General features: G+C 61.1%; 5 protein-coding genes across 5 annotated transcripts; 2 read left to right on the top strand and 3 right to left on the bottom strand.

Moving 5' to 3' along the window:
* Nucleotides 1-1,594: 1,594 nt before the first annotated feature.
* PLICBS_003928 (carboxy-terminal domain (CTD) phosphatase) lies at nucleotides 1,595-4,012 on the bottom strand (the record flags this gene model as incomplete). Its single annotated transcript, XM_018327971.2, has 1 exon — nucleotides 1,595-4,012. One exon carries the CDS (start codon nucleotides 4,010-4,012, stop codon nucleotides 1,595-1,597), a length of 2,418 nt encoding a protein of 805 aa, XP_018173489.2.
* Nucleotides 4,013-5,753: 1,741 nt separating this feature from the next.
* Nucleotides 5,754-9,482, bottom strand: PLICBS_003927 (condensin complex subunit; the record flags this gene model as incomplete). The annotated part of the gene is made up of 3 exons (XM_018327970.2): nucleotides 5,754-5,924; nucleotides 5,994-9,189; nucleotides 9,250-9,482. 3 exons carry the CDS (start codon nucleotides 9,480-9,482, stop codon nucleotides 5,754-5,756), a joined length of 3,600 nt encoding a protein of 1,199 aa, XP_018173488.2.
* Nucleotides 9,483-10,209: 727 nt separating this feature from the next.
* On the top strand, nucleotides 10,210-11,770 carry PLICBS_003926 (uncharacterized protein; the record flags this gene model as incomplete). The annotated part of the gene is made up of 2 exons (XM_018327969.2): nucleotides 10,210-10,513; nucleotides 10,572-11,770. 2 exons carry the CDS (start codon nucleotides 10,210-10,212, stop codon nucleotides 11,768-11,770), a joined length of 1,503 nt encoding a protein of 500 aa, XP_018173487.2.
* Nucleotides 11,771-12,420: 650 nt separating this feature from the next.
* On the bottom strand, nucleotides 12,421-13,276 carry PLICBS_003925 (60S ribosomal protein uL15; the record flags this gene model as incomplete). The annotated part of the gene is made up of 4 exons (XM_018327967.2): nucleotides 12,421-12,639; nucleotides 12,829-12,918; nucleotides 12,981-13,089; nucleotides 13,245-13,276. The coding sequence occupies 4 exons, from the start codon at nucleotides 13,274-13,276 to the stop codon at nucleotides 12,421-12,423; spliced, it is 450 nt and encodes a 149-aa protein (XP_018173485.1).
* Nucleotides 13,277-13,608: 332 nt separating this feature from the next.
* PLICBS_003924 (ATP-dependent DNA helicase chl1) lies at nucleotides 13,609-16,510 on the top strand (the record flags this gene model as incomplete). The annotated part of the gene is made up of 4 exons (XM_018327966.2): nucleotides 13,609-13,776; nucleotides 13,857-14,315; nucleotides 14,366-15,070; nucleotides 15,125-16,510. The coding sequence occupies 4 exons, from the start codon at nucleotides 13,609-13,611 to the stop codon at nucleotides 16,508-16,510; spliced, it is 2,718 nt and encodes a 905-aa protein (XP_018173484.2).
* Nucleotides 16,511-17,561: the final 1,051 nt, after the last annotated feature.

Raw genomic sequence — 17,561 nt, 5'->3', positions numbered from 1 at the left:
TCCCAGGCACATGCCTCTCACCACGTATGACACGTGCAGTAACACAACATCCCAAACCGTCACGACTCGAGCTCGCCTCCACTGCTCCGGCCACTCCCTCTTGAAGGAAGCATTGTCCATCCAGCGCCTCGACTTGACAATCTCAGATCGCGCGCCCCTCGCTGCGAGAACGGCAACCGCAACGACCGCACCCGCAACGCCACACGCCACCGGCGAAAACACCACATGCGCCCGCGAGATGCCTAGCCGCGTCTCCTCCGCTGCGACTTCAACATGGCCGTCTCGATAAGACTGCGGCATATCGCGGGCCAAGTCGATGTCGAAAACTGTGTAGGGCTGCTGGGCGGTGAGGCGTTGCACCTCGACTGTGTCCGCTACAGTCGACAGACTGCTCCCGCCGTGGAAGTAAACTTGAGCGATGTGTCGACACCGAAATGGACACTAAAGACAGTTGGAAGCGACGTCCCAGATGAAATGGCAAATGAGAGCGCGTCGACTTGTGGCCCGTTCGGGCCCGCGTGTGTAGTAGGTGGTTTGACCCCTACTTGTGTCGACTCGTATACAGAAACATCGATGCGATGGAGGACCCAGAGGATCCGGGGGCAAAACATGGCCCGTATGATGCGTACCATCCGGGTCATCATCACCGCCAATGGCCCAGCCACGTCTCACCGCACACGCGCCCCATCTACACTACTACCGAGTACACTACACAAGTTCCCTTGGTCCGCAGAATGCTCCCAGGGTAACGAACTTGCATGCTAGAGCCTTGGCATTCATCGCTCACGTCGTCCTCTCGGCGAGCGGCCGAACGGGCCAGCCATCCATCGTCCATCCATCCATCACATCTCCGACACGGGCGTCTCCCAAACATCAACGCACTCGTGGGCATCTCCAAGAAGCAGTCCATGAGTGGTCACAACGTGATGACAGCTAGGCAAAGGGATGGCGTCATGGCAGCACAAAGACTGTTGTCATCGTTTACAACAGTCGTCGCTTCGGCTTAGCCCCTTGTACAACGTCTGGTGCGTGCGTGCTTATCATCGATGTATCTGGGTAGGTAGGCATCACATCACATCACATCACATCACGCACGCACGCACGCACGCACATACGCCGGGAGAGCACCATTCAGCCCTTCCTTCTTCCAGCTTTCTTGTCCATCCAACCCAGGCCACCACAAGCGCGGGGGTATACATTGACTCCGTACAATAAAACAACACAGATGACAGCCAGAGAGAAGAAAAAAAGGTCCCAGACGCAGCAGCTTCCCCAAGTTGACAGTGAGCAGATAAAGACTCCCGCCACGCCTCCATATCCGCCGCCTCTGCTCCCGCCTCTCCTCTGCCCCTTCCTGGTATGACTCCTCCGCCTTCCCGTGTCCTGCCACCCCAACGTCGTCGTCATGGTGTGTGAGACGCACGCGCGCTCTAGATATAAGAATGGAGGTGGCGAAGAGAGAGGGCCAACAACACCGGTCGCCATGCCAATCGCAAGCAAGCAAGCAAGCAAAACGTAGGCATACATAACGCACGCAAGAAAGCGCAGAGCGCCAGGCCTCGACGCATAGCGCAGAGCGAGGAGCCGGGCAGGGTCATGCTTCGGCCGCCTCCAGCTCCGCCAGCAGCTCCCGCTCCAGCGCGTCCTCGTCAAAGTCGGCCTGGTCGTCCCAGTTCTTGTTGCTGTTGGTCCCCTGTGAGGCTCCGTCGTCGCCCGTCGGCACCGGCGTCGGCAGGCTGCTGTCCTGGTCAGCCTCGCCGCCGGCGCCGCCGACTCCGCTGCCGTTGGGCGTCCGCACCGACCGCAGCGCCGACGTGCCGCGGCTGCGCGACAGACGCTGCTTCTTGGCCAGCACGCTCTCCCCGGCGACGTTCGAGCCCCCGTCCCCGTCCGACTCCTCCCCGTCGGCTCCCTTCTTGCGCTTCTTGCCGCTCGCCCTTCGCGACGCGTCCGTCTCGTTGCCGTCCTCCGCGTCGGCTCCGCTCTCGGACCCGTCTTCTGTCTCCCCGTCCTCGTTTCCGTCGTCATCCTCGTCGTCGTCACCGTCGTCATCTTCGTCGAGGAACTCTTCCAAGTCCTTGTCGGCCGTGGCCCAGTCAAAGTCCTTGAGGTCCCGCGCCTCGGCCGCCTCCTCGTTCTCGGCCTCCGACGTGACTTCGGTCGTGTCGTCCTCGCCGCCGCCGCCACCGCCGCCGCTGGCTCCGCGGTCTGAGTCCAGAATGTCCATGTAGTACGGGCTCTCATCTAGCCGGCGCCATTGACTCAGGCAATCCGTCAACCAATTCTGGTTGACAATCTTTATGCTCGAAATCCTGGCAGCCTGCTGCACTTTCCTCGTGCGCGGCCGCGACGTCGAGACGACCAAATGGGTCACGCGCCGTGATACGGTGTCCAGGACCTGCGCGCCGAAGCTCTGCGCCTGCATCCCAATCTCCGAGTCCTCCACGTTGACGCCTAGCGGCACCAGTCCGGACAGCACGATAACTAGGCCCGACAGCACGTTGGACTTGAGCTCGTCCAGGATGTCGCCAATATCGGGCACCATGGACAGGTCGACTCCGTCGTCGACCGACGATTTCCGGCGCTTGTTATGCCCCGGCGGGTGCGTCGGCTCCGACTGCTTGCGGTCATCTCGCCTCCGGTCGTACGTCTCGTAAAAGGATGAGTGCAGGTCTGTCAGGTGATCTTGCAGCGCCATAAGCTCCTCGTCGTCGTCGTTGAGTAGGTGTTGGCGGTGGTGCGTGACCGTCGCGTCGCCTGCCTCGCCGTCCTGTGACGCCTCGTCCTCCTTGTCCAGCTCCTCCTGCATGTGCAGCAGCGGTCGGTCTTTGAGCTGTTTCTCCAACGACTTTTCCTGCTCCTCGGCCTGTATCTTGAGCTGCGTCTCGTCGTCGCCGCCACCCATACGGGCCAGTTCCTCGAGGGGCGATGCCTTGGCGCCCGAAGGAGCCGCAGCCGCCGCCTCGGGCGTCTCCGCTGAGCCGTTTGACTGCGGCTGCGGCGGCGCGGGCAGAATATCGGTGCGCTTGGGCAAGAAGCTCGAGTTGATGTCGCCGATGCCCTTGAAAAAGTCGTAGGGGACGACCTTGATGAGGTTGGGCCGGTTGCGGGGCCAGACGTCGGCGCGGTCGTCGATGATGACCACCATGTTTGTGCTGACGGGAAAGAGGCGCTGCAGGCTCTTGGAGGTGATGCTGCCGTTCTCGTCGCGGCTGATGACGCGGTTGCCAAAGAGCTTGCGGTCCGGGTCGACGATGCGGGCAATGTTGAGGGCGTAGGCGCGGGTGCCCATGGTGTAGACGTGCAGCTCGTACATCTTGGCCACCTCCTCGAGAAAGGAGCGCAGGCCCGGGCGCAGCTTGATGTAGTAGGTGCAGCCGCTGGCGAGGCCGCGGGGGCCGTCGTCGTTGAGCTGGAAGCTCTGGACGTCGCGGACGGCCTCGTGGTTGGGGTTGGTGGGGTCGCGCTGCCACTCGCCGACGGTGGGCTCGATGCAGGCGTGGATGATGGTCTGGTCGAGGTCGACGACGAGGCTGAGCTTGCGCTGGCGCAGCAGGCGGCGCTGGGCGTCGTGCTCGGCCTTTGTGGCGACGGACTCGCTGACCATGAGGCCCGTCTGGTCGTGCGTCATGTTGATCATGGCGCGGTCCGTGTCCTTTTCCTCGCTGGCCCAGTTGACCTCGGTCATGTCGGCGCCGCAAAGGCTGCAGAGGCCCTGGATCTGGACCTCGTGGCCGCAGGCCTCCTCGACCGTCATGCACGGCATGTCGGCGCCGATGACCTGGCCCTCGCGGATGCGCCAGTCCTTGAGGCGGCCCTCGGCGGGGCTGTCGAACTCGGTGTACGTAGTCTCATCGGTCCACTCGTCGTCGCCGACGCGGCGCCGCCACGTGAACTTGTACTCGATGATGTTTTCCTGCTTCTTGATGCTGTCGCCGGGCGACTTGAGCAGCTTGGTGATGGTGATGGGGTAGTGCAGGCGGGAGCCCAGCGACACGACCTTGTCGTACATGTCGCCGGCTGGTTGGAGATGTATCGGCGGCGTGTAGCAGTCTCGTCCTCTCGAACTGCGCTGCCATCTTCGGTCAGTGGATTGGTCCCTTTCTTTTCACCCTGTGACGGGATGGGCAGTCTCGCGATGAGGGGTGGAGGGAGGGCGCGCGCACACCTAGAAGCAGCCGTCCCCAGTCTCGGTCCTTCTCAGGGCGACAGCTCGAGCCAAGCCCATGGCCTTCCGCCTCGCGTCGGATACTGCGGGCGGCCGGAATTGTGTGCTGTGAAGCGGTGCAAACGCCGCGTGGAGGGGGGGAACGAGAAGCGCTTTTGCCAGTCGCACTCGTGAATGGCGCCGCGTGAAGCAAGGTTCGATCTCGCTGGCGCCGCTGCTTTTCTGCGCAATGGGCGCCGGCGTACCAAACAGGCGCGACCGGGGTCGTCGCTCGCGATCTCGGAGGTAAACAAAACTGTGCGCGACGTGGGTTTGCGATGCGTGCTGATGCGTGCTTGCTCGCCTGTGTTGTGGTGGCTGTTGATGCGAATCGCGGACGTCGACGTGACGCAGGTGCCCGCAAGCGGTACAAAGATGAGCGCGGCCAGAGCAACCAAGTACCAAGTACCCTCGAACGTACCCTAGCTGTTGAGCTGAGCGGAGAATTGGGGGGAACTCTAGCGGGCGTTTCTGGTGGCCCAAGCTTCCAAGGCTCCGCCGCTGAGCCTGATGCGCAGGCAGGTCACGTGGCAGAGGCGGTAGGCTAGATGGCTAGGCCTGGCGCAGCTACTGATGCGCCAGTCTGTGTGATTGGTCGGCGCTCGGTGAGGGGCCGGTGAGGCACGCGGTGTGCGTGGCGCCTGCTGGGCTAGGTTCCAAAACGGACGATGATGCAATGGGCCACCGTTGCGAGCGAGGCAAGATGCACGCCCGTTTTCAATTCGCGAGCCACGACCCTGTGCACGGCCGGGTCGTCGCAAGAGGAGCAGCAGGTACGAGGACAATTGACGTACAGCGCTGTATCGGTAACGGCGGTAAGATGTGGCGTCGCGCGCGGCAGCCAATGGGGTGCGGCAGATTGCTGAGCTCTCCTCTCAATCGGAGCTCTTGGACGGATCCAGCGCCTGGGGAGCACCCCGTCCTTTTGTACTCGGGGCCTGCAAGTGACGCCCACGCCTCCCGCCTGCCCGACGCCCCCCTGCAGCGGCTGCATAGCACCACCAAACCACCACCACCATCAGCTGCCCGTCCCGCCCAGAGGTGGCCCCAGTCCCGTCGTCATCATTGGCAGATTCTCATTTGCCGCGTCCGCGGCGACTCACATCTGCCTACCCTGCACTGAATAATTTTGACAGATGATGGCCAGATTGCCGGATGGGAAGAGCGCGCGTCGATTAATTGCGTAGAATAGAAAGATACTATCCGCAATGCGACTGTATTTTATCCTTTGTCAACGTCGTCGATTCGTTATGGGTGGCGACCTTGACCAGAACAGCACTCGCGACTCCTCCAAGCAGCATCGTCAGGTAGCAATTCCGGCCTCACTTCTTTGACAGCCACAACAACAGACAAACCTGACTAAACACACCCTGCCCTAAACCGCACAAGTTCAGTCGTCAGGATTTTCAAAATATCGTTCATTAAATCATCATACAGGCGCAGTAGCCCAAGACCTTCCAGCGCCAGAGCTCTCCCAGATGCTCCCTCGTCATATATATAAACAAGTACACATCGTATACACACGCACACAAGCCCCTCCGCCTCACTACGCCGCCGCCTGCACCACCTTGAACCCCTCCGACACCGTCTTGGAAATCTCCTCGTTCTTGTGCGGCAGCAGCCCCAGCGCAAACGCCACGTCGTTCCACTGCCGCTCCGTCTCGCACCGCGCCAACCGCGCCGCCAGCTTCTCCGCCAGCTGCTTCGCGTGCTTGTCCTGTTTGCAGATGATTAGCCATGTACCCTCAATAGCCTCATCGTGTCTACCCGGTGAAGGAATGCTCACCTTTTCGACAAACCCGAGCAGGAACCGGATGATGCGCCGGAAGCTCTCCTCGTCCATCCGCCCACCCGCGCTCAGCAGGCTGAACATGTCCACGAAATGGTTGTACACGGCGTTGTCCTTGGTGCTGAGCTCCGTGAAGAACATGCGCGCCAGGTCCGCGATGCGCCGGTCCTCGTCCTCGAGGCACTTGGCCATCTCGCCCAGCTGCCCCTTGACCTTGACCTGCCCCGCCAGGATCAGGAACGTCAGCGTCATCAGGCACGTCCGCTTGACCGACGCGTCGTCGTCCGCCAGTCGCCGGTACAAGAAGTCCGTGTTCTCGTCAATCAGGTGGTTGAAGCACACCGCCATGTCGCCCAGCGCAATCACCGCGTTGGACCGCACTGTCGCGTCGGGCGACCGCTCCATGATGGTGATGAGCAGCGGCAGGTTCGTTTCGCAGTACTCCGACGACACGCACATGAGCTTTGCCAGGCACAGAGTCGACGCCGCCTGCAAGCCCTTGTCCGCGTAGATGTTGTTGTTGGCGCAAATCTCCGACACGAGCGGCCCGAACAGCGCCAGCAACGAGTTGGGCCCGTACAGCAGCTCGCGCTCCCGGATGTGCGCCATGGCCTCGGTGAAGTCGTCCTCGGTCGTGCCGCCGATGAGGTCCAACTCGTCCGCGTCCTCCTTCTCCTTGTCCGTCTTCTGGCTGGCCTGCTTCTCCTTCTCCTGCTTCCGCCGCTTAAAGTCGAGCTCGCACAGCTCGAGGTGCACAATCTGCTTGATGGCTACGTGGCCAACGATGAAGAGCAGCTGCGACAGCGCAATGGCATTGTCGCGCTTCTTTGGCGGCGTCTGCGCCTGCGACTGCGGCATCTGCGTCACCGTGGGATCCGCGACGTCGATGGCCTGCGTCATCGCCTGCGTCATGGCTTGTGTCTCGTCGCTCGTCGTCGGGCGAGACGATGATCGCGAGCCCGAGTTGCCAAACACCTGGCGAGTCTTGCGGCGGATAATGCCTGAGCATAGGGTGTCCGGGTGCTTCGCGACAGCGTAAATGGCGTTGATGGCCTGCTCGGCAACACCATACCATTCCTTGCTGTCCGACGGCACCTCGGTGATAGCTGCCAGGCGGACGCAGACGGCATGGTCGTTGGGCAGGCGCGCGAACTTGGCCGTCGACTCCTTGGCTTGCCGGCCCTGAGGGTTGATCCTCCTCAGCGCGATGCACGTATACTTGGCCAGCTGGAGATCGCTGCGGCCGTGGCCCCCGAGACCTGTGCGTAGCATCGTCTCAATCTCGCCCACCACAATCTCGGGGCTGGCTGTCGCTAGCATACCCAGCACGATGATGGCCCCGCGTCGCTGCGTCTTGGACATCTCGCGCCTCTGGACCCCGTAGACCTGCCACAACTTCGACACGACCGCCTCAGGGATGATCCCCGCCTTCATCATAGTGGCGAGCAGCTGCTCGAGCGACGTCAGCTCGGCGGGTGTCGCGCCAAAGGTGAGACTGATCATGTTGCGCGCAACATAGATGGCGGCATCATTGGGGCTGAAGGTATCGGGTGCCTCGAAGAATAGCCTTCGGTAGCACTCAATTAGGTGAGTCTGCACGCCCTTGCCCTCGTCGCTATTGCCCTTGGTCCAGATGAGACGCAGCATGCGCCTGATGCCGACCTTGTTCTGCTCGATGTTGTAGGCGTCGCCAATCTCGAAGTAGTCGATAGCCTCAATCACCTCGCTCTTGTTCCTCGATCCGAGCAGTTGGCACACGATACCCGTCGCGTCGTGAAGCACGTCGATGAATTTGAGCGCTTCGTTGTAATACCGCCGGGTGAGGGTGAGCTTCTCGATGGCCTCGCTTGTAGCTGCCTCTTCTTGTGCCTTCTTGATGGCGGCGATCTTATCCTCGTCGCTCATGGGCTTCGGCTTTTCGGGCGAGGCAATCTGGGTCGCGTCATCGATCAGCCCGTTATCGACGGTGGTGTTGGCCTTGTCCTCGCCGAACCCGGGCATCCCAGGCGGCGGCTTCAGCGCGTTGAGCTCCTCCTCGACCTTGTCGTGGCGATCCTGCCACTCCTTTCGAGATAGTTGGGCGCCGTGCATGACGGTGAAGGGATGGGTCTTGATGAGTGAGCCAAGAAGCTTGATGGCGTTCCTGCGCACATTGCTGCTCTTGTCTTCGAGGCTGCGGCACGCCAGCTCGGCCGCCTTCTGCCGCCGTTTGGGGAACTTTTGTTCGAGGTCGCACAGCTTCGCGTAGACCTGCAGCGCCCTGCAGCGGCAGTAGGGGTTGATGTCGAGGAAGCGCTCCTCGAGGACGTCGAAGAAGGCATTGAGCTGCGATTTGTGATTCTCGCTGCGCTCATCTTGCTTGCTGAGGTGGGCAATCATGTTGCCGCAGACTTCGATGAGGGCGCAGCGAAGCGTATACGACTCGCTGTCGAGTTGCTTCGCCAGCATTGTCATTTGCTTGATTACCAGCCTGGGAGCCAGCTCCGATAGCTTAGCGATAAAGGCCGAGACCGACTTGGGCCCGCGCGTGTCATTGGAGTTGAACTCCTTGTTACTGAGTTCGCGCAGGACTTCGTCGGCCAGCTGCGGGTAGTCGTAGGTCTCGGCGAGAATGTGCATGAACTCGGCCATGGGCTCGGAGAGGTGCTCAAAGTACGTGAGGTTCTGGATTACGTTGATCTGCGCGGCGTATCCATGACCGTGGTGTTTGACGGCCATGCAAAGCACCTTGAAGCAGTGCATCCTGATGGGCGTCGCCTTGGTGCGCTGCTCGCTCTCGAGGATCATGTAGACGGGCCGGGTGAGCAGGCCGACGAAGGTGTCTCTCTCGCTGGTCGTGAGGAAGATCTTGGACAGCTTCAGCTTCAGCACCTTGCACATGATGTCGAGCGCCGACTGAAGCTGTGTCGCGGAGTCCCAGGAGTCATCCCTGGTGGTACCCTTCTTGGGCTTGCCACGACCTCTGGCCGCGGGCGCAGCAGACGACTTCTCGGCGGCCTTTGTCTCGACGGCGGCGATCGTCCACTGGAGGAGGAAGCCATAGATCTCGAGCAGCTGCTTATGGTGGGGAACAGCATCCTGCTCGTCGGGCGAGTCGATGTCGTTGTGGATGGCGTCGGTCTCTGCGCTGAGGCCGCTCATGACCAGATCGAAGACCTTGCTGAGAGCGTGCGTCGGCAGGAACTGCGTGTATCTGCGGGAATCGGGGGTTAGACAGGGATACCTCAAGGCAGAGGGTCTGCTGGGGGCATACTTGAGAAGGAACTGCAGCGAGTCCATGTTGGACGCGCGCATGATGGCGTCGGGGTTGTCGGCGACGGCATCGACAATGGGGTTGAGGATGGGGTTGATGACGGGGTTGGTGAGGGCCTCGGGGTCGTTTTCGCAGTCGAAAAGCGCGCCGTCAGCCTCTGGCGTCGGGATCGTGGTCGGATCCGACATGTAGTGCTTGAGCGCATCGTTGATGTCGAAGTTGATTGTCGCCATGGCGGGCGACGGGGCGCGCGAGACGCGCGGGGGGCTGCGTAAAGTGGTTGTCGCTCTGTGCGGGAGACGGCTGCGCAGTGAGCACTCGAGCTTGTCGCGAGAAAGGATGGTGTCGCCGCTGTCCGAGTCGTCTCGCGATGCGACTGAGCCACGGGTCTGCGCGTGGTTGCGGTGTTGATGCTGGCTGTGATGCCGATTGTGGTGGAGGTGGTGATGGGAGACAGCGGCGTGCGTCCCTCAGCAACCGATGTTTTTGTTTTGTTTAGATGGTGCGAAAGCGCCAATGGCGGGCGCCCGGGCGGGCGGTCCAGGGCCTGACGCGGTCCATTGACCCCACCAAGTGCGCCCGCTGCACCACCATTTTTCTTAGTGGAGGCAGCTCACTAACTCAGGCGCGTCTCGCCGGGCGGACCGTCGCGCAAACGGCCCATCCCTGCGCCTGCACCCACCACCACCACCGTCCTCACACATTACAAACCACACCGGGCAACCCCTCCATAGACGAACCCAGAGGCGGAACGGGATCCTCCCTGCACGACATTTCTCTCCCTGTTTTGCATTGGTCTGGTTGCATCCTTGAGCATTGCATTGCATTGCATTCTCTGGCGTTTCGTTGCATAGCCTGTCTGTTATTGAAGGGGACGACACGACCAGAGGCATTGTTCGAAAGCTGAAAACCGACCAAAGGGCGGCGACAACAACACTCCTCGCACACGCGCCGCCCACCATGGCGTCCGTATCCTTTGAGGGCATGTTCCAGCAGCCTATCCCGCCCGTCGACGTCCGAACAGAGGAGACAGAGGTCATGGAGGACGACGACAACGCCGCACAACAAGCCACCGAGAGCGCCCAGCCGGAAGACGAGGACGACGAGGGGCTGGACCAAGACCAAGAGGAGGAAGATGACGACGATGACGAGGCTTCAGACGAGGAGCAAATTGAGAGCAGTGTCCAGGCCGACATGGACAAACTGACCGAGGACTTTCCCGGCTTCCGGGACAAGTATCGCCTGATAAAACGCATCGGCGAGGGTGTGTTCCCTTCCAGATACCCTCTTTGTGTCGTACCGTCCTGCTAAACAACCGACAGGGACCTTTTCCACAGTCTTCAAGGCCGAAGACCTCGACTACGGTCGCTACGATAACAGCTGGGACCTCGAGGACGACGCGTCCAAGTGGACGCCCCCGCCGCTCAAGCGCCAGCAGCAACAACAAAACCACCAACGGCGGCAAGCCTCCTCCCCTCCACGGCGGCCGAAGCGCCCGCGCTACGTCGCCATCAAGAAGATCTACGTGACGTCGAGCCCTGCGCGCATCCTCAACGAGCTCGAGCTGCTCCACGACCTCCGCCGATGCCCCTCGGTCTGCCCGCTCATCACCGCCTTCCGCGAGACAGACCAGGTCGTCGCCATCCTCCCCTACTTCCGCCACGGCGACTTCCGCTCCTACTTCCGCGACATGACCATCCCGGACATCGTCATCTACCTGCGCTCGCTCTTCACCGCCCTGCGCAGCGTCCACGCCCATCGCATCCTCCACCGCGACATCAAGCCCACCAACTTCCTCTACGACCCCACCACCCAGCACGGAGTCCTCGTTGACTTTGGCCTCGCCGAGCGCGAGGGCTCCGACTGCAAGCCCTGCCTGTGCCACGAGCCTCGCGAGGTCCGCAAGCAGCGCCAGGGCGCATCCGCCTGGGCCCAGATGACGGGCACGGCTGCCGGCGGCGCCCAGCCGGGATATCCCAAGACGGACACGCGCCCGTCCCGCCGAGCCAACCGCGCCGGCACCAGAGGCTTCCGCGCGCCTGAAGTGCTCTTCAAGTGCACCGAGCAGTCCACGGCCATTGACATCTGGTCCGTCGGCGTCATCCTCCTCACCATCCTGTCGAAGCGGTTCCCCTTCTTCAACTCGGCCGACGACGTCGAGGCCATGATCGAGATTGCCACCATCTTTGGCGCCAAGCGCATGAAGGCGGCTGGCCTGCTCCACGGCTGCGTTTTCGAGACGACGATCCCCACTATTGGCACCCAGGGCTTCACCATGGAGAAGATCATCCTCTGGAGCACCTGCCGCGCCGAGGACAAGCCCTTGACGAGGCACGAGCGCCTCGCCGTCCGCTTCCTCGAGCAGTGCATGGAGCTGGATCCTTCGCGCCGCATCACGGCCGCCGAGGCGCTTGAGCACGATTTTCTGGTCTTGTCCGAGGCGGACCTTGCCTATAAGGAGCGGTCGGACCAGCTGCACGCCGTTTTGGAGGAGCAGATGGGGCTTCGGCCTCGCACATGACCTTGTCGGGTTCGACGAGTACAACGCGGACAGGAAGCAAGTGCTAGGACAAATGAGCCAGGGCAAAGGGGCCGTTTGGCAGAGGCCATATGATACCACACGTTAGCACTAGATGGAGTGCAATGCAATGTAGCGATGATTTGACCAACACCTTGTGGTCTGGGCTCGACGTGACGCCGTAGACACTGCCATGGCATGCAACATATCGCGCGTGACACATGGAGGGAGCATCCAACGACGTCACAGGACACAACCTCAGTAACGACTGGATATGGGCGAAAATGATTTTATTCGTCAAAACTCCCGTCTCAAGAGTCCCTGATGCAATGCTCGAAACCGACCGGACCCCCATCCCCTGCCAGTGCACGCCTTTTGGCGGGTGTATACGCGGAATGGGGAGGAGCAGAGGGAGACGACGATGTCTCCTCCGCTGCCTTTTTCCCCGCCCGTTGAGAAAAACCCGGCTCCCAATTGTTTCCCCGCAAGCAATAGAAAAAGTCCCCGACTCCGTCTCCTGGTTCATCGTCGCCGTCTTCTCGGTGCCGCGCTCTCAACAGCTTGGTTGTCAAAAATGTTTTCATGCTTTTGGCTCCGACTTGTTGATGCACTCGTTACACGCGTCTACTTTTTCCTCTGTGGGGGAAAAGAATTTACGCAACCAGCTCGACGACGCCACCGGCCTCCGTGATCTTCTTCTCCGCCAGCTTGCTGACCCATCTCGCGCGAACGACCAGGGGGACTTCGGGCAGGCGGCCCTTGCCGAGGACCTTGGAGTAGCCGAGGGGCAGGAGGTCGAGGACAGGGACGGTGTCCTTCTTCTGGCCAGCGACGTAGGCCTCACGGGTCTCGGTCGGGACGAGGGACCACAGCTGGAGAGCCAGTCAGTACATGTTGGTTCGTCAAAATGCTTCTCTGCGAATGCGATGGCCGAATGCAATAGTCGAATGCGACGGGTTGAACGGCATCGGCGCCGTGGCCCTTCATGTCCAACCTCGCCCGTCGCTTCTTCCAATCGCCTCGACCATCGCTCGCGAGAGTTTGGAGGAATATGTATGTACCTTGTCCAGGTTGATGACGGGCTTCCAGAAGTGGTTCTGCTGCTTGTGGAAGTACCGCATACCAACCTTACCGAAGTAACCAGGGTGGTACTGTTTCGCCAGAGTCAGCCATCGTCGTTCCTCGATCTCGTTTGCTCGTCGTTCGCTCGAACCTTGTCCATGTTGGTACGGTGGTGGTGCTGACCACCAGCCAGACCACGACCACCGGGGTGCTTGCGGTGCTTGCCGATGCGACCGTGGCCGTGCGAGACGTGGCCGCGGCTGTGAGTGAAAAATGTTAGCCCATGATGCCCTCGCGGACGGACGGCGAGTTCGAGATTTGCTGCCAACGCCGCCAGACGACCGACGGCGGGAAAAACGCCAATCGACGCTGGCAATTCGTTCGTAGTGCAGCTCGTCCACGGGATATAACGTACTGCTTGCGGGTCTTCGAGGTTCGGGTAGGCATGGCGACGGCTGCGGTGGTTGTCGCTTTTCCGTTGTTTTGCGTCAAAGACGGACGATGAGGTGGGTGGTTATGATTTTGCGCCTGCTGGGGCTTGGGGCACGCTCGGAACGGAAAATTGTTAGGCGAGAGGGCAGCACAGCCCTAATGTGGGAAGTGCGAGTCTGGACGGTGCGCTGGTGGGGCTGGGTGGAGTCAGGTGACTTCGTGGCACACCGCGGTGAACCCCTCGGGCCTGCCCCACCGCGTCGGGGCGAAACACCAATGACCTGTCGGGTGAACTCATCGTGCAAACACGGGGTGTTGATGCGTGGAACGCGTGAACATGCACGACTATGGATGACACCGATGGCGTGGATGACACCACGCGGCAGATCGGAGAGCTGGACTTTCACCACCCTTATGCCCCATACGATGTTCAGGAGCAGTTTATGAGGGCAGTTTACGGGGTCCTCGACGTGGGTGACGGGCAGGTCGGCATCCTGGAAAGCCCGACTGGCACGGTATGTGAGAGCGGAAGTTGCGAATAAATGACTCTGTGCATCTCCGTGTATAGACGCCGGAGGTTGCTGACAGAATTTAGGGCAAATCCCTCTCGCTGATCTGCGCCTCGTTGACCTGGTTACGGAACTACAAGTCCACCAGCCATGAAGCGGCACTGCGAGACGCCGGCGAGGCGTACAAGGACGAGCCACAGTGGCTAATCGACCAGCTCCTGCGGCGCAAGAGAGACGAGCTGGTCCGCCGCTGGGAGGACCGGGAGAAGCGTCTCGAGGACATTCGTCTCAAGGAGAGGGCACGAGAAGATCGGGCCAGCAAACGACGCCGCATTGACGAACGTCAGGCATCTGGAGCTGGTCGACAGAGCGTAGAAGACGAGGACGCCGAATGGCTCCTCGACGACCGGGACGGTAGCGGCTCGGCCCCCCGGGATGCCCTCTCTGGGCTCAGCAAGGAGTCGCGCGAGGTCCTGGAAAGAATGGGCCTCGGCGCACCCAAGAAGCGCGATGAGGATGACGACGTTTTAGAGGAAGAGATCAAGGTGCGAGGCTCGCTCGGTGACTGCAAGACGACATGGTAACACCCTCGTAGATCTACTACACGTCCAGGACGCATTCGCAGCTGTCGCAGTTCATCACGGAGCTGCGTCGGCCGTCGTTCCCGCCATCGCTGCCGTCATCCGTAGCTAAAGACCAGCAGAATGCATCGGAAGCGGTCAAGCTGCTTCCCCTCTCGTCAAGGCAGCGGCTCTGCATCAACCCTTCGGTATCACGCCTGGGCTCGGTGCAAGCCATCAACGACCGCTGCGCGGAGCTACAGCAGAACAAGGGCGGCAAGAAATGCGACTACGTCCCCAGGGAGGAGCTCCTCAGCCAGACGCATCAATTTCGCGACACGGCGCTGGCTACGCTGCCAGACATTGAGGACCTGCATCAGCTGGGCAAGTCGCTGGCTGTTTGCCCATACTACGCCTCGCGCGCGGCGCTGCCTGGGGCGGAGATCATCACGCTACCCTACCCACTGCTCCTCCAGAAGAGCGCGCGGGACGCGTTAGGAATCAAGTTGGAGGGCAACGTGGTGATCATCGATGAGGCGCACAACATCATGGACGCCGTGGCCAACGTCCATGCGGCGGAGCTGAAACTGAGCGACTTGCGCAAGGGACGTGGCATGTTGGGTGTGTATGTGAAGCGGTTCGGCAAGAAGCTCAAAGGCGAGAACCGGGTGAATGTGGGACGAGTCGGGCGAGTAATTGATGGGTTGTGCGAGTGGATGGAGAGCGCGAAGAGCTTCAAGGTGAGCGCGATCGCTCTGTATTGATCCGTTGTCGACTATACTAATCAGACACAGCAAGAGCACGGCATCGTCGACCCCAACGACTTGACTCGGCGCAAGGGCATCGACCAGATCAACATGTACGAGCTGATCCAATACATCCAAGAATCGAAGCTGGCGTACAAGATTGAAGGCTACGCGGCCCACGTGGAGGCGCAAGAGGATGGCGGCAAGGCGACACTCTCCAAGGCCAGCTCGCCTGTCCTGCACTCGCTGGTGTCGTTTCTCGTGGCCCTCACCAACCCCAGCTCCGAGGGACGCATCTTTTACCAGAAAACAGGCGGCGACGTGCAGCTCTCGTATCTCCTGCTGTCACCGACACACGCCTTCTCGTCGATCGCATCGAGCGCCCGCGCCGTAATCCTCGCCGGAGGCACCATGTCGCCGTTTGACGACTATCGCAACCACCTGTTCCCTTCGCTGGCAGCGCCCAAGGTCACGACGCTGAGCTGCGGGCACGTCATCCCGCGGGAGAACCTGTGCGTGCGGGTGCTAGCGGGGACACGGCCGGGAGGAGCGCCATTCGAGTTTAGCTTCCAGCGGCGAAGGGACAAGGCGCTCATGGAGCAGCTGGGGCTCGCGGTGCTCAACATGTGTGCGGTGGTGCCAGACGGTGTGGTGGTGTTCTTCCCTAGCTACGGATACCTGGACGAAGTCGTGAAGGCGTGGCGAGAACAGAAAGGAGACAAGGCCGCGACGATCTGGGATCGGCTGCAAGCGCGCAAAGCAGTCTTTCAGGAGACGCGAGGGGGGTCGAGCGACCAGGTGCTGCGGCAGTATTCGGAAGCGATTTTGGGACCCAGCACGCAGGCCGACGATGCAGACAAGAACAAGCCACGGGCTGCTACAGGACGAGGGGCACTGCTGCTGAGCGTGGTCGGCGGCAAGATGTCCGAGGGCATCAACTTCTCGGACCGACTGGGGCGCTGCGTCGTGGTGGTCGGACTGCCATACCCAAACGCAGCATCACCCGAGTGGAAGGCCAAGATGGAGTACATTGAGACAACGACACTGGCGGCGCTCATGGCATCGTCGGACAGTACAGGAACAGCAGAGGCAACGACAACGACGACGCATTCCGACGGGCAAGGTCGACGCCAGGCGCTGAGCCGGGAGGAGGCGACGTCGCGGGCCAAGGCGGCGGCGCGAGACTTCTACGAAAATGCGTGCATGAGGGCGGTGAACCAGAGCATCGGGCGGGCGATCCGGCACCGGGGCGACTACGCGGCGATTGTGCTGGCAGACCGGCGGTACGGCACGGAGCGGATCCGGGCGAAGCTGCCGGGGTGGATCCGGGAGGGCATGGGGGCCGCAGGCGCCTCGACGGACAGCGAGATGCTGGGGGCGCTGATGGGCGGGCTGTCTGTGTTTTTCCGGGGCAAGGCAGCAGGCCCGGCGTGAAGCTCTGGCAAGTTGATGAAGTTGGCGACTGCGACCTTGCAGATATGCAGATTGCGCCTCACTCGATTCGCAGCGGACACGAAGTACGGGCAGCATTGAGTCGTGACGGAGGGAAGACAAGTCAAAATACTCCTCATCATACCATACGACCTGCAGGACGCCAGGATATGTTTCAGGATCACAGACCCTGGCCGGGACATGGGACTAGATGGCAGAGAGTTTCCTTGTGCAGCCTTAATAGACGCAAGGACGCGATGCGAATGCGACATGATAGCAGAAGATCAGACCACTAAGAGATACAGGCCCTTTAGTACTCTAAGATGGACACGGATCATGAACCGTTTTTGGTCTGATTACAGGCATTGGTAATCTGCTTTTATCTGTTCCCTGATGGCTCGTACGACGCGATGAAGTCGCAGTTGGATCCTAGCAACCAAACTTGAGGCAGTGCTGCAGCCGCGAACGGCAGCATGGGGATTGAGCAGACACGGGATGTATCGTAATACGACCGTGCAACATGGCTATCAGAGAGCATGATACAGACCAGCGAGCCAGTCCAGCGTCATGTGCTCGTCACATTGTGTGTCCAGCCAGCGTAGGGTAGCAATGACTCGAGATGAAAAATATACGCGAGTGCGATAACGGACGAACATGGGGCGGCTAAGGCCGGCTGCGGGCGACCGGTAGCCGACAGAAGGAGTAGGACGCACGGACCTGCTCGACGGAAGCCCAGCGGCGGCGACGATTCCCAATTGATGAGATTTTCTTCTGCAGGAGGGTGGCTTGGGTGGGATGCAAGGAGGGTCCAGAGAGTGCTACAGCGGTGACTGGGTCACCTGGAGGGGCTGCCGAGAGCCCTGGACGGTTCGCCTGTAGCGAGTGGCCGGCGCCACCGTTGCAGCGAGTCTACGGGTCGCATTGGCGCTGGACTGGCGTCGCCCGACGGCCGCAGCGCTGCAGAAACATTTCTTGCAGTGGTCAGTGCTCCACCGTCGCCAAGCGGCGGCGCGGGTTGGGTGGTGCAGCGCTGCAAGGCTGGGTGGTAGTGGGT

The sequence above is a fragment of the Purpureocillium lilacinum genome (assembly GCF_023168085.1).
Source record: "Purpureocillium lilacinum CBS 284.36 DNA, scaffold_3, whole genome shotgun sequence".
In the NCBI taxonomy this organism is placed as follows: domain Eukaryota; kingdom Fungi; phylum Ascomycota; class Sordariomycetes; order Hypocreales; family Ophiocordycipitaceae; genus Purpureocillium; species Purpureocillium lilacinum.
The sequence above is the reverse complement of the archived record's forward strand: the minus strand, read 5'-3'. Positions and strand labels throughout refer to the sequence as shown.